The sequence below is a fragment of the Salmo salar genome, unplaced genomic scaffold (assembly GCF_905237065.1).
Source record: "Salmo salar unplaced genomic scaffold, Ssal_v3.1, whole genome shotgun sequence".
Taxonomy (NCBI): Eukaryota; Metazoa; Chordata; class Actinopteri; order Salmoniformes; family Salmonidae; genus Salmo; species Salmo salar.
Window position 1 is genome coordinate 50,661 of NW_025548648.1, and position 16,759 is coordinate 67,419.

Sequence of the window (16,759 nt, forward strand, 5' to 3'; positions counted from 1 at the left end):
TAGATTGTATCATGGAGGGGAAATTACGTGGATATATTGAAGCAAGTTAAAGGAAGTTAAAGCTTGGTCGCAAATGGGTCTTTCAAATGGACAATGACCCCAAGCATACTTCCAAAGTTGTGGCAAAATGGCTTAAGGACAACAAAGTCAATGTATTGTAGTGGCCATCACAAAGCCCTGACCTCAAACCAATAGAAAATTTGCTTGCAGAAATGAAAAAGCGTGTGCGAGCAAGGAGGCCTGAAAACCTGATTCAGTTACACAAGCTCTGTCAGGAGGAATGGGCCAAAATTCAACAAACTTATTGTGGGAAGCTTGTGGAAGGCTACTCGCAACGTTTGACCCAAGTTAAACAATTTAAAGGCAATGCTACCAAATACTAATTGAGTGAATGTAAACTTCTGACCCACTTTGGAATGTGATGAAAGAAAAAGCTGAAATAAATCACTCTACTGTTATTCTGACATTTCACATACTTAAAATAAACTGGTGATCCTAACTGACCTAAGACAGGGCATTTTTTCAAGGATTAAATGTCAAGGATTGTGAAAAAAATGAGTTTAAATGTATTTGGCTAAGGTGTATGTAAATTTCAGACTTCAACTGTATATGGATAGATTAGAATATATTGATAACAGGCTACATTAGACTATATATGGATATGTCACAATAGTTGAAGCCGTGTTGTATGGACCAAACGGAATGTGGATACTCATCTTTTTAATATAGACGAGCAACTCATACACAGAAAAACAACAATGAACGACATCAGACAGGCTACACGTACAAAATAGCAGTGCTAGCTCAACCACCCACAAATTCAAGTAACAAACACACACCTAAATATATGACTCCCAATCACGAAGAACGATCCCCAGCTGTTCCTGATCAGGAGTCACAAGACCGTCAATGACGGCACTGTGCTACACCCTCCCTCCCCAACCCACCTATCCTGGAGGTGGCTCTGGTTCCGGCCTCCTTCCCTCCAGGTTGTAGGCAGACTCATTGGGGTCCGGGTCGTAGACAGACTCAAGTTGTTGTGGCTCGTGGGCAGGTTCCCTCATCTCCACTCTGTAGGCAGACTCATTTACAACACAGTTAGTCAATTTCAGTTCCGAGTCGCAGGCAGACTCCCTCGGTTCCCGGACTAGACACTGGTGCCGGATACTCTGGACTGCACACTGGTGCCGGATACTCTGGACTGCACACTGGTGCCGGATACTCTGGACTGCACACTGGTGCCGGGCTCTTGAGGCTGGGCCGTCGCACTGGACGCCTGGTGCGTGGAGCGGGAACAGGCTGAATAGGACTAGGCCGACTGATGGAAAGCTTGGTCCGGGTTGCTGGTACTGGTCGTGCCATACTGGAGGTACTCACTTCCGGGATAGCACGAGAGGCAGGAACCGGAAAGACTAGGCCATGGAGGCGCACAGGTGGCCTTGACCGCACCGCCTGCACAACCCGTCCTGGCTGGATGGAACTAGCAACCCTGCACGAGCGGGGTGCTGGTACAGGGCGAACTGGGCTGTGCAGGGGCCTGATGGTTGCCGTGCATAGAGCGGGAGTAGGGTAGCCTGGTCCTAGGAGATGTACCGGCGACCAGATGCGCTGCGCAGGCATCCTCCTACCAGGCTGGATGCCCACTCTAGCACGGCATCTGCGAGGGGCTGGAATGGCGCGCACCGGACTGTGCGTGCGTATGGGTGAGAGAGTGCGCACCTCAGCAAAACACGACGCCCTCCACTCCATATGCTCCTCCACATAATCAAGGGTAGCTGGCTGATGGCTCTTCCTTGGCCTAGCCAAACTACCCATGTGCCCCCCCCAAAAAAATTATTGGGGGTGCCTCTCCGGCTTCCTCGCCAGTCGTGTACCCCGGTAGCGTTCCCGGTCCTCACCGGACTTTCACCACGGGCCCTCTCCGACCAGAATCTGGTCCCAAGTCCATTTCTCATGAGTGTCCATGTTGAAGTCTATTTCCTCAGAATAGTCCATATATTCAGCGTCCTGCTCCTTTTTCCGCTGCTTGGTCTTGTTGTGGTGGGTGGTTCTGTCACAATAGTTGAAGCCGTGTTGTATGGACCAAACTGCAGACGGAATGTGGATACTCATCTTTTTAATATAGACGAGCAACGCATACACAGAAAACAATAAACAATGACCGACTTCAGACAGGCTACCAGGCTATACTTACAATATAATAGCAGTGCTAGCTCAACCACCCACAAACCCAAGTGACAAACATACTCCTAAATATATGACTCCCAATCAGGAACAACGATCCCCAGCTGTTCCTGATCAGGAGTCACAAGACCAACACAGAAACAGACATACTAGACAACATATACAGACTTCTTCTGCCACGTCCTGACCAAAATACTACACCACTACTCCCTCTGCTGGTCAGGACGTGACAGGATAACAGGCTACATTAGACTATATATGGATAACAGGCTACATTAGACTATATATGGATAACAGGCTACATTAGACTATATATGGATAACAGGCTACATTAGACTATATATGGATAACAGGCTACATTAGACTATATATGGATAACAGGCTACATTAGACTATATATGGATAACAGGCTACATTAGACTATATATGGATAACAGGCTACATTAGACTACATATGGATAACAGGTTACATTAGACTATATATGGATAACAGGCTACATTAGACTATATATGGATAACAGGCTACATTAGACTATATATGGATAACAGGCTACATTAGACTATATATGGATAACAGGCTACATTAGACTATATATGGATAACAGGCTACATTAGACTATATATTGATAACAGGCTACATTAGACTATATATGGATAACAGGCTACATTAGACTATATATGGATAACAGGCTACATTAAACTATATATGGATAACGGGCTACATTAGACTATACAGTATATGGACAGCAGCAGTCAATACAGAAGGCTATGGTGATGATGATACTGATTCCTCTGCTAACTAATGCTACTACCAGTACTGTACACAACGGTCAACAGTGTAACATAATATGATAGTGGCATGTTGTAATACTACAGACATCAGTGTTTGTGTGATTAAATGTGACTTTGTCAAGTAGACAGTGTTGAGCTTCACCATTCTATCTGATATATTGTCAGTTTGTAATGTTGTTATTACCCCAACTTTAATGAGGACATTATTATTAGGATGGTGCAGTAATGTTGAGATGCCAGTAGGGAGAGCTCTAGTCTAGAACACTGGAACCTTCAGTACCACTTTGATGCAGCTGATAAGGAGTGTAAATTTAATGTGTTTGTAGAATAGAATGAATGACATCATGGAACTGACCAAATGTAAATGGAACTTTGACCTGTTCCATGTAGAATTCAGAGGGACAAGGCAACACATTCTAAGATATTATAAACATTCCATATAGAATAGTCAACATTTTGTTAACATGGTTTTGTATTGAATAAAAAGTGGAAATGTGGGACATTTTGTACATTTCAGAAATATAGGGCCCACTCTAATAAGTAATCTTCCTTTGAGTGTGTTCTGTAAATTTTAAGAGGAAGGAAAGGACAGTTCTGCATCAGCTACTTGTGTTCTGACTACTATAAATATGTATCAACCACAGAACTGACACTTACTAGCAGTTCCCACTCACTACCAGTCAGTTGACTCACTGTACAAGACCTCTCCTCTTCACTTCACTCTGTAAGTACAATATAAAATATAGTTTTGGGTTATTTGTTTTTAGTCATTAGTCATATTCTTGAGGGTAATGTATCATTTTACTTCTTGTTATGTTTTGAGCTGTGTTTTGGTTGTTACATCAGGGTCAGTATTCATAAAGTGTCTCAGTGTAGGAGTGTTGATCTACATAGGGATGAGATGATTAACCAGGGTAAAAAATACATACAGTCAAACATTGTAACACTGCAGTGTGTCTGTCTGTCTGTCTGTCTGTCTGTCTGTCTGTCTGTCTGTCTGTCTGTCTGTCTGTCTGTCTGTCTGTCTGTCTGTCTGTCTGTCTGTCTGTCTGTCTGTCTGTCTGTCTGTCTGTCTGTCTGTCTGTCTGTCTGTCTGTCTGACGTTGTTGAACAGATGCATGGACTGCATGATGTAATCATCCTGGCCTGGAGGCAGGAAGGGACAAAATGCACAACGGGTAAGAGGCAGCTGGAGAGAAGGTTTAATTCTATTTCCATGTATCTCTTTCCTCCTAGAAACCCTGTTGTATAAGAACCCAAAGTGAACCGGAGGGCCTTGTTGTGGTCACAATAACAACCCTTTGTCAGACATCCCTGTGGTCCTTCACACATTCCTGAGTCAGTACCTAGGGATTAGTAGAGGTCATCCAGACCGTTTTTACATGTATAGACAGTTGGATCTCATCTGAGCGGTTAGCTGACAATGCCGAGACCCTCTACGTACTTAATGCTGATTGGTTTAGGTTCTGTCTGGTCAGAACATGGTGTTGAGGCCCGTCACTCTACTCTTGATGGTCACCACCACCACATACATGCAGACACAGCTGTTTCCATTTGAAGATGTTTTATATTATTGTGTGGTTATATTCGCTGGTCTCACACTTCAGTAAGGAACTGCATGTCAAAAGTCTGTCAGCAACACAACACTTCTTCTCAAGACTGAAGATGCCGTGCACTAACTAAAGGTGAGGGGAGGCGGTGTCCTGCAGCGCATCCAAGCACCCTGATTGGTTGGATGAACAGCGGGTGCAAAGGGTGATTGACAGGGCTGCAGGCCAGTCAAGTTGAGAGGGCATGCAAACGCACACAGTCATACCAGGCCCATAGGGCTCTGGTCAAAGGTAGTGCACTATATAGGGATTATGGTGTCATTTAGGACGCAGTCAGTGTAACAGAATGACAGTGGCATGGTGTACTACTACAAACATGTGTTTGTGTGCTTCAATGTGACTTTGTCAAGTAGCCAGTGATGTGTTTCACCATTCTATCTGATGTATTGTCAGTTTGTTATGTTGTTATTAGCCCAACATTATTGAGGACATTATTATTAGGATGGTGCAGTAATGTTGAGATGCCAGTAGGGAGATCTCTAGTCTAGAACACTGGAACCTTCAGTACCACTTTGATGCAGCTGATGAGTAGTGTAAATTGAATGGGTTTGTAGAATAGAAGTAAAATCTAATGAAAGGTGTAGACCTTACCATGAAATGCTTACTTACAAGTCCATGGAACTGGCCAACTGTTAGCAGCATACCTCTCTGCATCCCACTGCTAGCTTGCTTCTGAAGCTAAGCAGAGTTCACCCTGGTCAGTCCCTGGATGGGAGACCAGAAGCTACTGGAAGTGGTGTTGGAGAGCCAGAAGGAGGCACTCTTTCCTCTGGTCTAAAAATATACATCCCAATGCCCCATGGTAGTGATTGGGGACATTGCCCTGTGTAGGGTGCTGTCTTTTGGATGGGATGTTAAACGGGTGTCCTGACTCTCTGTTGTCACTAAAGATCGCATGGCACTTATTGTAAGAGTAGGGGTGTTAACCCTGGTGTCCACTGCTAAAATTCACAATCTGGCCCTCATGCCACCTAATCATCCCCAGATTTGAATTGGCTCATTCATCCCCCTTTTAAATATTCCCCAGGTTGTTGCTGTAAATGAGAATGTGTTCTCAGTCAACCTACCTGGTAAAAAAAGGCTTAGATAAATAATAATAAATATATAGAACTTTGACCTGTTCCATGTAGAACTGAGAGGGGCAAGGCAACACATTCTAAGATATTATAAACATTCCAAATAGTAGACTATAGTAAACACATTCTAAGATATTATAAACATTCCAAATAGCCGGTTATAGTAAACACATTCTAAGATATTATAAACATTCCAAATAGTAGGCTATAGTAAACACATTCTAAGATATTATAAACATTCTAAATAGTAGACTATAGTAAACACATTCTAAGATATTATAAAAATTCCAAATAGAGTAAACACATTCTAAGATATTATAAACATTCCAAATAGTAGGCTATAGTAAACACATTCTAAGATATTATAAACATTCCAAATAGTAGACTATAGTAAACACATTCTAAGATTTTATAAACATTTCAAATAGGGGACTATAGTAAACACATTCTAAGATATTATAAACATTCCAAATAGTAGGCTATAGTAAACACATTCTAAGATATTATAAACATTCCAAATAGTAGGCTATAGTAAACACATTCTAAGATATTATAAACATTCCAAATAGCAGGCTATAGTAAACACATTCTAAGATATTATAAACATTCCAAATAGTAGGCTATAGTAAACACATTCTAAGATATTATAAATATTCCAAATATTAGGCTATAGTAAACACATTCTAAGATTTTATAAACATTCCAAATAGTAGGCTATAGTAAACACATTCTAAGATTTTATAAACATTCCAAATAGTAGGCTATAGTAAACACATTCTAAGATTTTATAAACATTCCAAATAGTAGGTTATAGTAAACACTATTCTGACGTGCTTTTCTGCACGTCATGCATGTTAATGTCTTACAGAACTGTCCTTTCCTTCCTCTTTATCAGCTACTTGTGTTCTGACTACTTTAAATACAGTCGTATGAAAAAGTTTGGGTACCCCTGACAATTTCCATGATTTCCATTTATAATTAATTGGGTGTTTGGATCAGCAATTTCATTTTGATCTATCAAATAACTGATGGACAGTAATATTTCAGTAGTGAAATGAGGTTTATTGGATTAACAGAAAATGTGCAATATGCATCAAAACAAAATTAGACAGGTGCATAAATTTGGGCACCTGTAACGGCGTTGGTAGTCGTGTTTGTAGGAATGAGGCGCAGGAAGCAACGAGCACAGGGAGTGGTGTTTTTAATAACACTTTGAAGGAAGAAAACAAAGTTCCCAAACACAGGGGAATAAATACAAGGTGCGACAATGCCAAGCCGACACGAACAAGACAGTCGATAACAACAATAAATCCCGCACAACAAGGAGCGGGCCAGCTAAACTAAATAGCCCCTCTAATGGCTAATTGACCACAGGTGTCTAAAATAAAAAAAGGGAAAAGCAAAAAGGGATCGGTAGTAGCTAATAGGCCGGTGACGACGACCGCCGAGCGCCACCCGAGCAGGAGGGGGCGCCACCGTCGGTGGGAATCGTGACAGCACCCCAATAGAGAAATCACATCAATATTTAGTAGAGCCTCCTTTTGCTAAAATAACAGCCTCTAGACACTTCCAGAGCCTCTAATGAGTGTGTTGATTCTGGATGAAGGTATTTTGGACCATTCCTCCTTCCAAAACATCTCCAGTTCAGTTAGGTTTGATGGTTTTCGAGCATGGACAGCCCGCTTCAAATCATCCCACAGATTCTCAATGATATTCAGGTCTGGGGACTGGAATGGCCATTCCAGAACATTGTACTTGTTCCTCTGCATAAATGCCCGGGTAGATTTTGAGCAGTGTTTTGGGTCGTTGTCTTGTTGAAATATCCAGCCCCGGCGTAACTTCAACTTTGTGACTGATTCTTCAACATTATTCCCAAGAATCTGCTGATATTGGGTGGAATCCATGCGACCCTCAACTTTAACAAGATTCCCAGTACCGGCACTGGCCACACAGCCCCACAGCATGATGGAACCCCCACCAAATGTTACTGTGGGTAGCAAGTGTTTTTCTTGGAACGCTGTGTTCTTTTGCCGCCATGCATAACGTCCCTTGTTATGACCAAATAACTCAATCTTTGTTTCATCAGTCCACAGAACCTTATTCCAAAATGAAGCTGGCTTGTCCAAATGTGCGTTTGCATACCTCAAGCGACTCTGTTTGTGGCGCGTGTGCAGAAAAGGCTTCTTCCGCATCACTCTCCCATACAGCTTCTCCTTGTGCAAAGTGCGCTGAATTGTTGAACGATGCACAGTGACACCATCTGCAGCAAGATGATGTTGTAGGTCTTTGGAGGTGGTCTGTGGGCTGTTTTTGACCGTTCTCACCATCCTTTGCCTTACCGATATTTTACTTGGCCTGCCACTTCTGGCCTTAACAAGAACTGTGCCTGTGGTCTTCCATTTCCTCACTATGTTTCTCACAGTGGACATTGACAGCTTACATCTCTGCGATAGCTTTTTGTAGCCTTCCTCTAAACCATAATGTTGAACAATCTTTGTTTTCAGGTCATTTGAGAGTTGTTTTGAGGCCCCCACATTGCCACTCTTCAGAGGAGAGTCAAAGAGAACAACACCTTGCAATTGGCCACCTTAAATACCTTTTCTCATGATTGGATGCACTTGTCTATGAAGTTCAAGGCTTAATGAGCTCACCAAACCAATTGTGTTCCAATTAATCAGTGCTAAGTAGTTACAGGTATTCAAATCAACAGAATGACAAGGGTGCCCACATTTTTGCAGAGCCTATTTTTCACATCTGATTTAATTTCATAGAACTTTCATAGAATATTGCTACACTAAACATCTTTGTCTGGATAATACCCCAGTACTCAGCTTTTATTAGAAAATGAATGGCATGCCACTGTGATCATTTTCTGTGACGACAGAGTAAATTATTATGCAGCCTCAGAGGGGTGCCCAAACTTTTTCATACGACTGTATGTATCAACCACAGAACTGACACTTACTAGCAGTTCCCACTCACTACCAGTCAGTTGACTCACTGTACAAGACCTCTCCCCTTCAGTCTGTAAGTACTCTTGATATCTTGAAATATAGTTGTTTGTTTTTAGCCATAAGTCATGTATTCAAGGGTCTCAGACTTGGAGTGCTGATCTAGGATCAGGTCCTGCTGGTCCATATAAATATGATCTAAATGGGAAACTAATCCTAGATCCTACTCCTATAAAAGGTATGTGTGACTTGTTGTGTAGTCTCACAGCTTGGGGATAGGAGCTATCATTCAACCTGGTGGTAACTGCCTTGCTCAAATTGGCAGATTTTTCCACCTTGCCAGGTCGGGGATTTGAACCAGCAATGTTTCAGTTACTGGCTCAACTCTCTTAATCGCTATGCTACCTGCCGATATCGCTGACACAGACCATATTACCAAACTATTATAATGATGTTATTTACACACCATCCACTCAAGGCTGTGGTGATGATGTGTTGTTATACTGCATCCCAAATGACACCATATTCCCTATAGAGTGCACTACTTTTGACTAGAGCCCTACCTGCTGCCCCTGATGGTATGTATGTAGTTATTCACCAGCTATAGAGTGAGTTGTTGTTTATGTTTCTAAGACTGCAGGGTGGGAGATGCAACAATGGCCTTGAGAACAGCAGGAAGTGTGTTGGTGGTCTTTCTCTGGTCTGTAGCAGGTATGGTCTCATTCTTATCTTTTAGTTGCTCTGTTTAATAATCTACAGACATTTCTAAAAGGATAAGAATCATAATGTTATTCTGGTGTGTTCTGTTAGGAATCTCCACTTCACTTTAAATAGTTATCTTTCACACCTCACTGAGTGATGCTTATCTCTGGTTTCCATTCACACTCAAATCAGCAACTACAACAACAAAGTGTGGTCAAACCCTACCTTCAGTGTGAGCCAATAGACCTTGTCTTCATTCTGATACCATTGTGTTATGTGACTGTGTTTCAGTGGTACTGGGTCAGTATGGCTGGAGTGTGACTTACACCACTCAGAGTATCTGTACTTTGGAGGGGTCAACAGTGGAGCTGTCCTGCTCTATCAGATATCCCAGTGGTACAGTCACATCAACCGTCTGGTTCACTAAATGGGGGACTGGTGTAGAACCTGAAGATCTAGGTCAGGACCCAGAGTATGCAGGTCGTCTGGAGTATCATGGGGATAAGAAGAATGGTCACAACCTGACAATCACAGACCTGAGAGAGAAAGACTCAGCTACGTACAAGTTCAGATTTATAACAGATCAGACTGGAAGGAAATATACTGGTGATCCTGGAGTCACTCTGTCTGTCACAGGTACTGTAACATTCTATATACTGGTGATCCTGGAGTCACTCTGTCTGTCACAGGTACAGTAACATTCTATATACTGGTGATCCTGGAGTCTCTCTGTCTGTCACAGGTACAGTAACATTCTATATACTGGTGATCCTGGAGTCACTCTGTCTGTAACAGGTACAGTAACATTCTATATACTGGTGATCCTGGAGTCACTCTGTCTGTCACAGGTAAAGTAACATTCTATATACTGGTGATCCTGGAGTCACTCTGTCTGTAACAGGTACAGTAACATTCTATATACTGGTGATCCTGGAGTCACTCTGTCTGTAACAGGTAAAGTAACATTCTATATACTGGTGATCCTGGAGTCACTCTGTCTGTCACAGGTACAGTAACATTATATATACTAGTGATCCTGGAGTCACTCTGTCTGTAACAGGTACAGTAACATTCTATATACTGGTGATCCTGGAGTCACTCTGTCTGTTACAGGTACAGTAACATTCTATATACTGGTGATCCTGGAGTCTCTCTGTCTGTAACAGGTACAGTAACATTCTATATACTGGTGATCCTGGAGTCACTCTGTCTGTAACAGGTACAGTAACATGCTTTATACTGCTAGTCTGTTGAATTAATATCTACTCTCCATTTCGGTCTAGAAGTTGGATTTGTATGTATGAAACAGATTGAAGAATGAAATGAGTATGAGAATGTCTTGCATCATGTGATTAAACTATGAACAGGTGATTCAGGGTTTTAATGTTGTGATCTACTCCAGCTCTGCAGGTGATGGTGACTCCACCACGGTGGGCAACGTCGAAGACACTGACCTGTATCACCACCTGTACTCTGACTGACAACCCCACCTACATCTGGTACAAGAATGGACAACATCTAGATGAGAGCACCTCCCCCCAGTACAAAGACCCAGTCTCCAGTAACTATGAGGACAGTTACTCCTGTGCTGTAAAAGGCCATGAGGATCTCCACTCTCCTGCAGTGTGTGAGTGTGGATTTAACTCAGTATTCTACTATAACTCTTCTGTCTGCTAAACAGCCCTCACAGTTGTCTAACCAAACTGCAACACTTTGACAAGACAGGATGGTATAACTACTTTGGATTACTGAAGCTCACGATTCCACTGTGTAAATAATGCCCTCTTTATGTTTCAGGTGTTCAGGATCAGGACTGCAGCAGAGTAACTTACACCAAGAGGAGAATCTGTGTCTTGAAGGGGTCAACAGTGGACATATCCTGTACTTATGTTGGTTATTATTCCACCACATCAACATTCTGGTTTAGAAGTGATAAGTCGACCCCTGAAGACCTAACCAGCGACCCAGGGTATACAGGTCGTGTGAAGTACACTGGAACATACAGAGGTCCCTTCATCCTGAGAATCACAGACCTGAGAGAGGAGGACTCAGCTGAGTATCGCTTCACTTTTAAAACATACAACTTTGAATGGGGTCATAGTTTCCCAGGAACAACTCTGTCTGTCACAGGTAATACTACACTGTATGATACAACTGTAAATCATATTGAATTACAGGAGAAAATAAATGAATCATCCTGTTAACACAGAGGTGTATGTGGTTTTATACATATTGTTTCAGGTCTGCAGGTGAAGGTGACTCCTGCTGCAGAGGGACAGAAGACACTGACCTGTATCACCACCTGTACTCTGACTGACAACCCCACCTACATCTGGTACAGGAATGGACAGAATGTACAAGATACCTCCTCTCCCATGTACTCCATCAGCAGTGAGGATGCAGACAGTTACTCCTGTGCTGTAAAAGGCCGTGAGGGTCTCAGATCTCCTGCAGTGTGTGAGTACAGTGCAGCACAATAGTACAGTATTCTATTTGATTTGATTTCTACTTAGCAAGTATCATGCACTCAGGCAAAATAGACATGTCTTACTTTATCAATCATTACAGAACAAAACGCTGTTAATATCACTTTGACAAAATGTTTGGTATTTTACATCAGATAAACCAAAGAAGACCTCAGTGTCAGTCAGTCCCTCTGGTGAAATAGTGGAGGGCAGTTCAGTGACTCTGACCTGCAGCAGTGATGCCAACCCACCTGTGGACAAATACATCTGGTACAAGAAGAATGGAGCTTCACTGACAGGATCTGAAAAGACATACAATTTCACCACCATCAGCTCTGAGGACAGTGGAGAATACTACTGTGAGGCTGAGAATAAATGTGGACGTCTCAACTCTTCTTCTGTGTCTGTAGACGTTCAGTGTTAGTACACCTAACCTCATCTTTTGATTTGAGGATCAAATTTAAATTCATATTTCAATAACAAGTAAAACACTATTTAAAACAATGTTGTTACATATTGTCCACCAGATGACCCAAAGAACACCTCAGTGTCAGTCAGTCCCTCTGGTGAAATAGTGGAGGGCAGTTCAGTGACTCTGACCTGCAGCAGTGATGCCAACCCACCTGTGGACAAATACACCTGGTACTTTCAAAATGAGACTTTTCTAAATGGATTTGGACAGATGTACAACATAAGTAAGTTCAAGTCTAAGGACAATGGACATTACCACTGTGAGGCCTGGAATGGAAGAGGATCTAGGAACTCTACAGCTCTGATGATCATTTTACCAGGTGAACTTTCATCTTCAATATTTCAATACAAAATGACATTTCATGCTCATCTTAATAATTGTACATTGGCTTATCATACTTTGTTTTATAGTTATATATACGTTGAGATTAGATCAGTTAACAGATGTTGTATTATTGTCCTGGACTACGTTTATGTTCAGTTTATAAAATGCCAGTACTCATATCATCCATATTATATTATAGAGAAACAAACATCAGTTCTGAATGCAGCTGTAGGAATCATAGTGGTTGTTCTGGTTCTCATCCTCTGTATCTCTGGCTTCATGTGGTTCAGGTGAGTGATTCTTTTAAAGATTATTTCACTCCTAACTCTTTTTTATTAACTTAATTTGTTCATTGATTTATTGATTCATTATTTCAGTAATAAATTCATTCATTCACAAACCAGGAAGAAGTCCTCGATATCCACCTCTGACACAAGAGACACAGCAGATGATGAACAGGTGAGTCTGTTTGAATCAGAAGATGACTGTGATGACTTTATATGCTTAGTGGGACTTTACACTCCTCATGTTGTCTGTCCTCTCACCCCATCAGGGAGACTCTAGTCCAGTGTATGACAACATCTCAGGCATGGCCATGACCCCTACTGCAGCACAGACAGCAGCCACAGACGACCAGGATGATGTTCACTACGCCAGCATCCACTTTTCTCGCTCCAAATACGAGGAAGTGCCTCTGTACTCCACCGTCCAGCTGCCTCAACCACAGAAACAGGATGAGGATGTCCAGTACGATGCTGTGAAATTCAACCTCCCCAGTGCTGCCAACCGGTGAGCATATTCTGCCATTACAACAACATAGAGTCAATTCTAGAACATTGTGAATACACAGCATTAAAGGAGAGGTTTGTTTGATTACAACCAAATCTGGATGTCCAGTACGCTGCTGCTGGTGGTGGGGGGGGGGGCATTATCACCTTGGCTGCTGAGGGTTATTTCACCTCAGTCCATCTACAAACACTTAGCCTATTAGCTTTACAGTTGTAATGTTATACACCTAAAATGGAGGAAATATGGGAAATATATGGGAAATGATTCACACTGACACACTAATCATTTACAAAATAGCCTCCAATACCCTACTCAAAAAATTGGATGCAGTCTATCACAGTGCCATCTGTTTTGTCACCAAAGCCCCATATACTACCCACCACTGTGACCTGTACGCTCTCGTTGGCTGGCCCTCGCTTCATACTCGTCGCCAAACCCACTGGCTCCAGGTCATCTACAAGACCCTGCTAGGTAAAGTCCCCCTTATCTCAGCTTGCTGGTCACCATAGCAGCACCCACCTGTAGCACGCGCTCCAGCAGGTATATCTCTCTGGTCACCCCCAAAGCCAATTCCTCCTTTGGCCGTCTCTCCTTCCAGTTCTCTGCTGCCAATGACTGGAACGAACTACAAAGGTCTCTGAAACTGGAAACGCTTATCTCCCTCACTAGCTTTAGTAGTAGCGTATTTGTTGCTCCTGCTGAGGTAGGCTCTATTTAACGTTAGCTTCTTACTTCATCCTTCTAGCTGGCTAAGTAATACTAACCAGAACCCTTCAATGTTACTGCAATATAAGTCTCTACCGTCAGCTATCCCCTCAACCTGAATGACTGACATACAGTATGTATCTATAAGAGACTATTTACCAGCTGTGCACTCATTCTCTGAGAGTGATTTTTTTATTGGGGGATTTCTTTGGACATGACAGGACGGTTTTAAAAATTGCCTTTTCGTCTCGCAAACACACTGTTAGCAGAGCAACAGTGAATTATTATCCTTCTGAGAAAATGGTGAATGTGCTGCTAAAAAGGCAAATCAGGGAGGCAAATCCGGGGGACGCAGGAGAACATGACAATGAAACCACAGTTCATGAATCCAGTCGTTCTCAAAGAGGCAGGCATGATTAGTCAGATCAAGAATATTAGCGTTCTGAGCTTTGACCAACGCTGGCAGCAATAGTTAGATGTTGATCCCTAATTATTTTTCTTTATTGTGTACTGTATTTGTATTGGGCTATTATTATTAGTTTTAAATTAGAATATAATTACGAGGTCTGAACCTCTGTGTTACATTTACATTTAAGTAATTTAGCGGACGCTCTTATCCAGAGCGACTCACAAATTGGTGCATTCACCTTATAATATCCAGTGGAACAACCACTTACAATAGTGCATCTAAATCTTTTAAGGGGGGGTTAGAAGGATTACTTTATCCTATCCTAGGTATTCCTTAAAGAGGTGGGGTTTCAGGTGTCTCCGGAAGGTGGTGATTGACTCCGCTGTCCTGGCGTCATGAGGGAGCTTGTTCCACCATTGGGGTGCCAGAGCAGCGAACAGTTTTGACTGGGCTGAGCGGGAACTGTGCTTCCTCAGAGGTAGGGAGGCGAGCAGGCCAGAGGTGGATGAACGTGTTCTCATATGTAGTTAAGGCCATGTGCTCATTGGAGGAGTAGACAATGATGACGTCATCAATAATGCTTATTCTGCATTAAGGTAATTCATGCCTCAACAACAGAAACAGGATGAGGATGTGCAATAAGCTGTTGTGAAATGTAACCGCCTCACTGCTGCCACCCGGTGACCATATTCTGCACTAAGGTCATTCATATGCTGCTGTTTATTGTAGGGGATGTCATCAATAAGCAAACCAATTTGCCCCTAGTGGCCACTATTGATGTTATATCCTTAAACTATGAACCCAACAATGGACATCTCAAGACAATTACTATGACAAAAATGAGGGAGTGATTTTTTAGGAAGCTTTCTCTCCCTGCGATCCAAATGGCACACTGTTCCCTATTTAGTGCACTCCTTTTGACCTGAGTTGGGATGCGGCTTTGTTTAATTTCTGTTTCTCTCTCTTCAGACCCGTGGCGGCACAAGCAGTTGAGGAGGACCGCTCTGAGATCTACAGTAGAATCAACAAACCCAGAAGACCTGAACACAACAAATTCTGGTGATCCTGGAGTCACTTCTTCGTTCTATGCACTGCTATGACGGTAAGTTGACTCACTGTACAAGACCTCTCCCCTTCACTATGTAAGTACGGTTGACGAGATCATTAAATATATATATATGTATTTTTTTGGTGGGGGGTCATAAATCATATACTTGTGGTTATGTACTGTATCATTTTACTTTTACTTACATTTTTGACCTGTGTTTTGGTTGTTACATCAGGGCCAGTATTCATTCATTGTCTCAGAGTAGGAGTGCTGATGTAGGATCAGGTCCCCCTGGTCCATATAATAATGATCTAAAAGGCAAAAGTGATCCTAGATCAGCTCTCCTAGTTTACTCTGAGACACTTTGTGAATATGGACCCTGGACTGTTTCATTGTATCAGGTGGAGTTATTCACCAGCTATAGAGTGACTTGTTGTTTATGTTTCTAAGACTGCAGGGTGGGAGATGCAACAATGGCCTTGAGAACAGCAGGAAGTGTGTTGGTGGTCTTTCTCTGGTCTGTAGCAGGTATGGTCTCATTCATAACTGTTTTAGTAATGTTATCTTAATGTTATTCTGGTGTGTTCAGTGACATCGTCTGTTAGGGGCTTATTCTGTTTTCTGGAATAGTTGTCTTTCACACCTCACTGAGTGATGCTTAGGCCCTTTCTGTGGTTTCCATTCACACTCAGCAAGTAGAGTACGGCAACAAAGTGTGGACAAACACTGTTAGTGTGAGCAAATGGGTCTGTAATGTATAATCACTATAATGTGTGATTGTGTTTCAGTGTTACTGGGTCAGTATGGCTGAAGTGTGATGTACACCACTCAGAGTATCTGTACCTTGAAGGGGTCAACAGTGGAGCTGTCCTGCTCTTACACATATTCCAGAGGTTATACAGTCACAAAAACCTTCTGGTTTACCAAACTTTATACCGTGACTCTGAGTGATGACCCAGACTACGTAGGTCATGTGAAGTACCGTAGAGACATATAGAATGGCCACACTCTGACAATCAGAGACCTGAGAGAGAGAGACTCAGCTACGTATAAGTTCAGATTTATAACAGATCAGACCGTAGGGAAATATACTGGTGATCCTGGAGTCACTCTGTCTGTAACAGGTACAGTAACATTCTATATACTTGTGATCCTGGAGTCACTCTGTCTGTTACAGGTACAGTAACATTCTATATACTGGTGATCCTGGAGTCTCTCTGTCTGTCACAGGT

The 16,759-nt window shown here is 42.3% G+C and overlaps 1 protein-coding gene across 3 annotated transcripts; it reads left to right on the forward strand.

The window, feature by feature from the left end:
- Nucleotides 1-3,558: 3,558 nt before the first annotated feature.
- Nucleotides 3,559-16,687, forward strand: LOC106601635 (sialoadhesin-like). Of its 3 annotated transcripts, XM_045712636.1 has the most exons (15): nucleotides 3,559-3,700; nucleotides 4,091-4,154; nucleotides 9,247-9,324; nucleotides 9,607-9,951; nucleotides 10,718-10,942; nucleotides 11,113-11,445; nucleotides 11,557-11,772; nucleotides 11,936-12,199; nucleotides 12,308-12,571; nucleotides 12,776-12,866; nucleotides 12,981-13,035; nucleotides 13,130-13,365; nucleotides 15,449-15,581; nucleotides 15,978-16,055; nucleotides 16,316-16,686. In XM_045712636.1, the coding sequence occupies exons 2-13, from the start codon at nucleotides 4,091-4,093 to the stop codon at nucleotides 15,540-15,542; spliced, it is 2,265 nt and encodes a 754-aa protein (XP_045568592.1). In that variant the 5' UTR covers nucleotides 3,559-3,700; the 3' UTR covers nucleotides 15,543-15,581; nucleotides 15,978-16,055; nucleotides 16,316-16,686. The 3 variants fall into 3 exon arrangements, with proteins under 3 accessions (XP_045568592.1, XP_045568594.1, XP_045568593.1); XM_045712638.1 differs by lacking the exon at nucleotides 4,091-4,154 and having other exon boundaries at nucleotides 16,316-16,687; XM_045712637.1 differs by lacking the exons at nucleotides 3,559-3,700; nucleotides 4,091-4,154 and adding an exon at nucleotides 8,392-8,689 and having other exon boundaries at nucleotides 16,316-16,687.
- The last annotated feature ends 72 nt before the right edge of the window (nucleotides 16,688-16,759 follow it).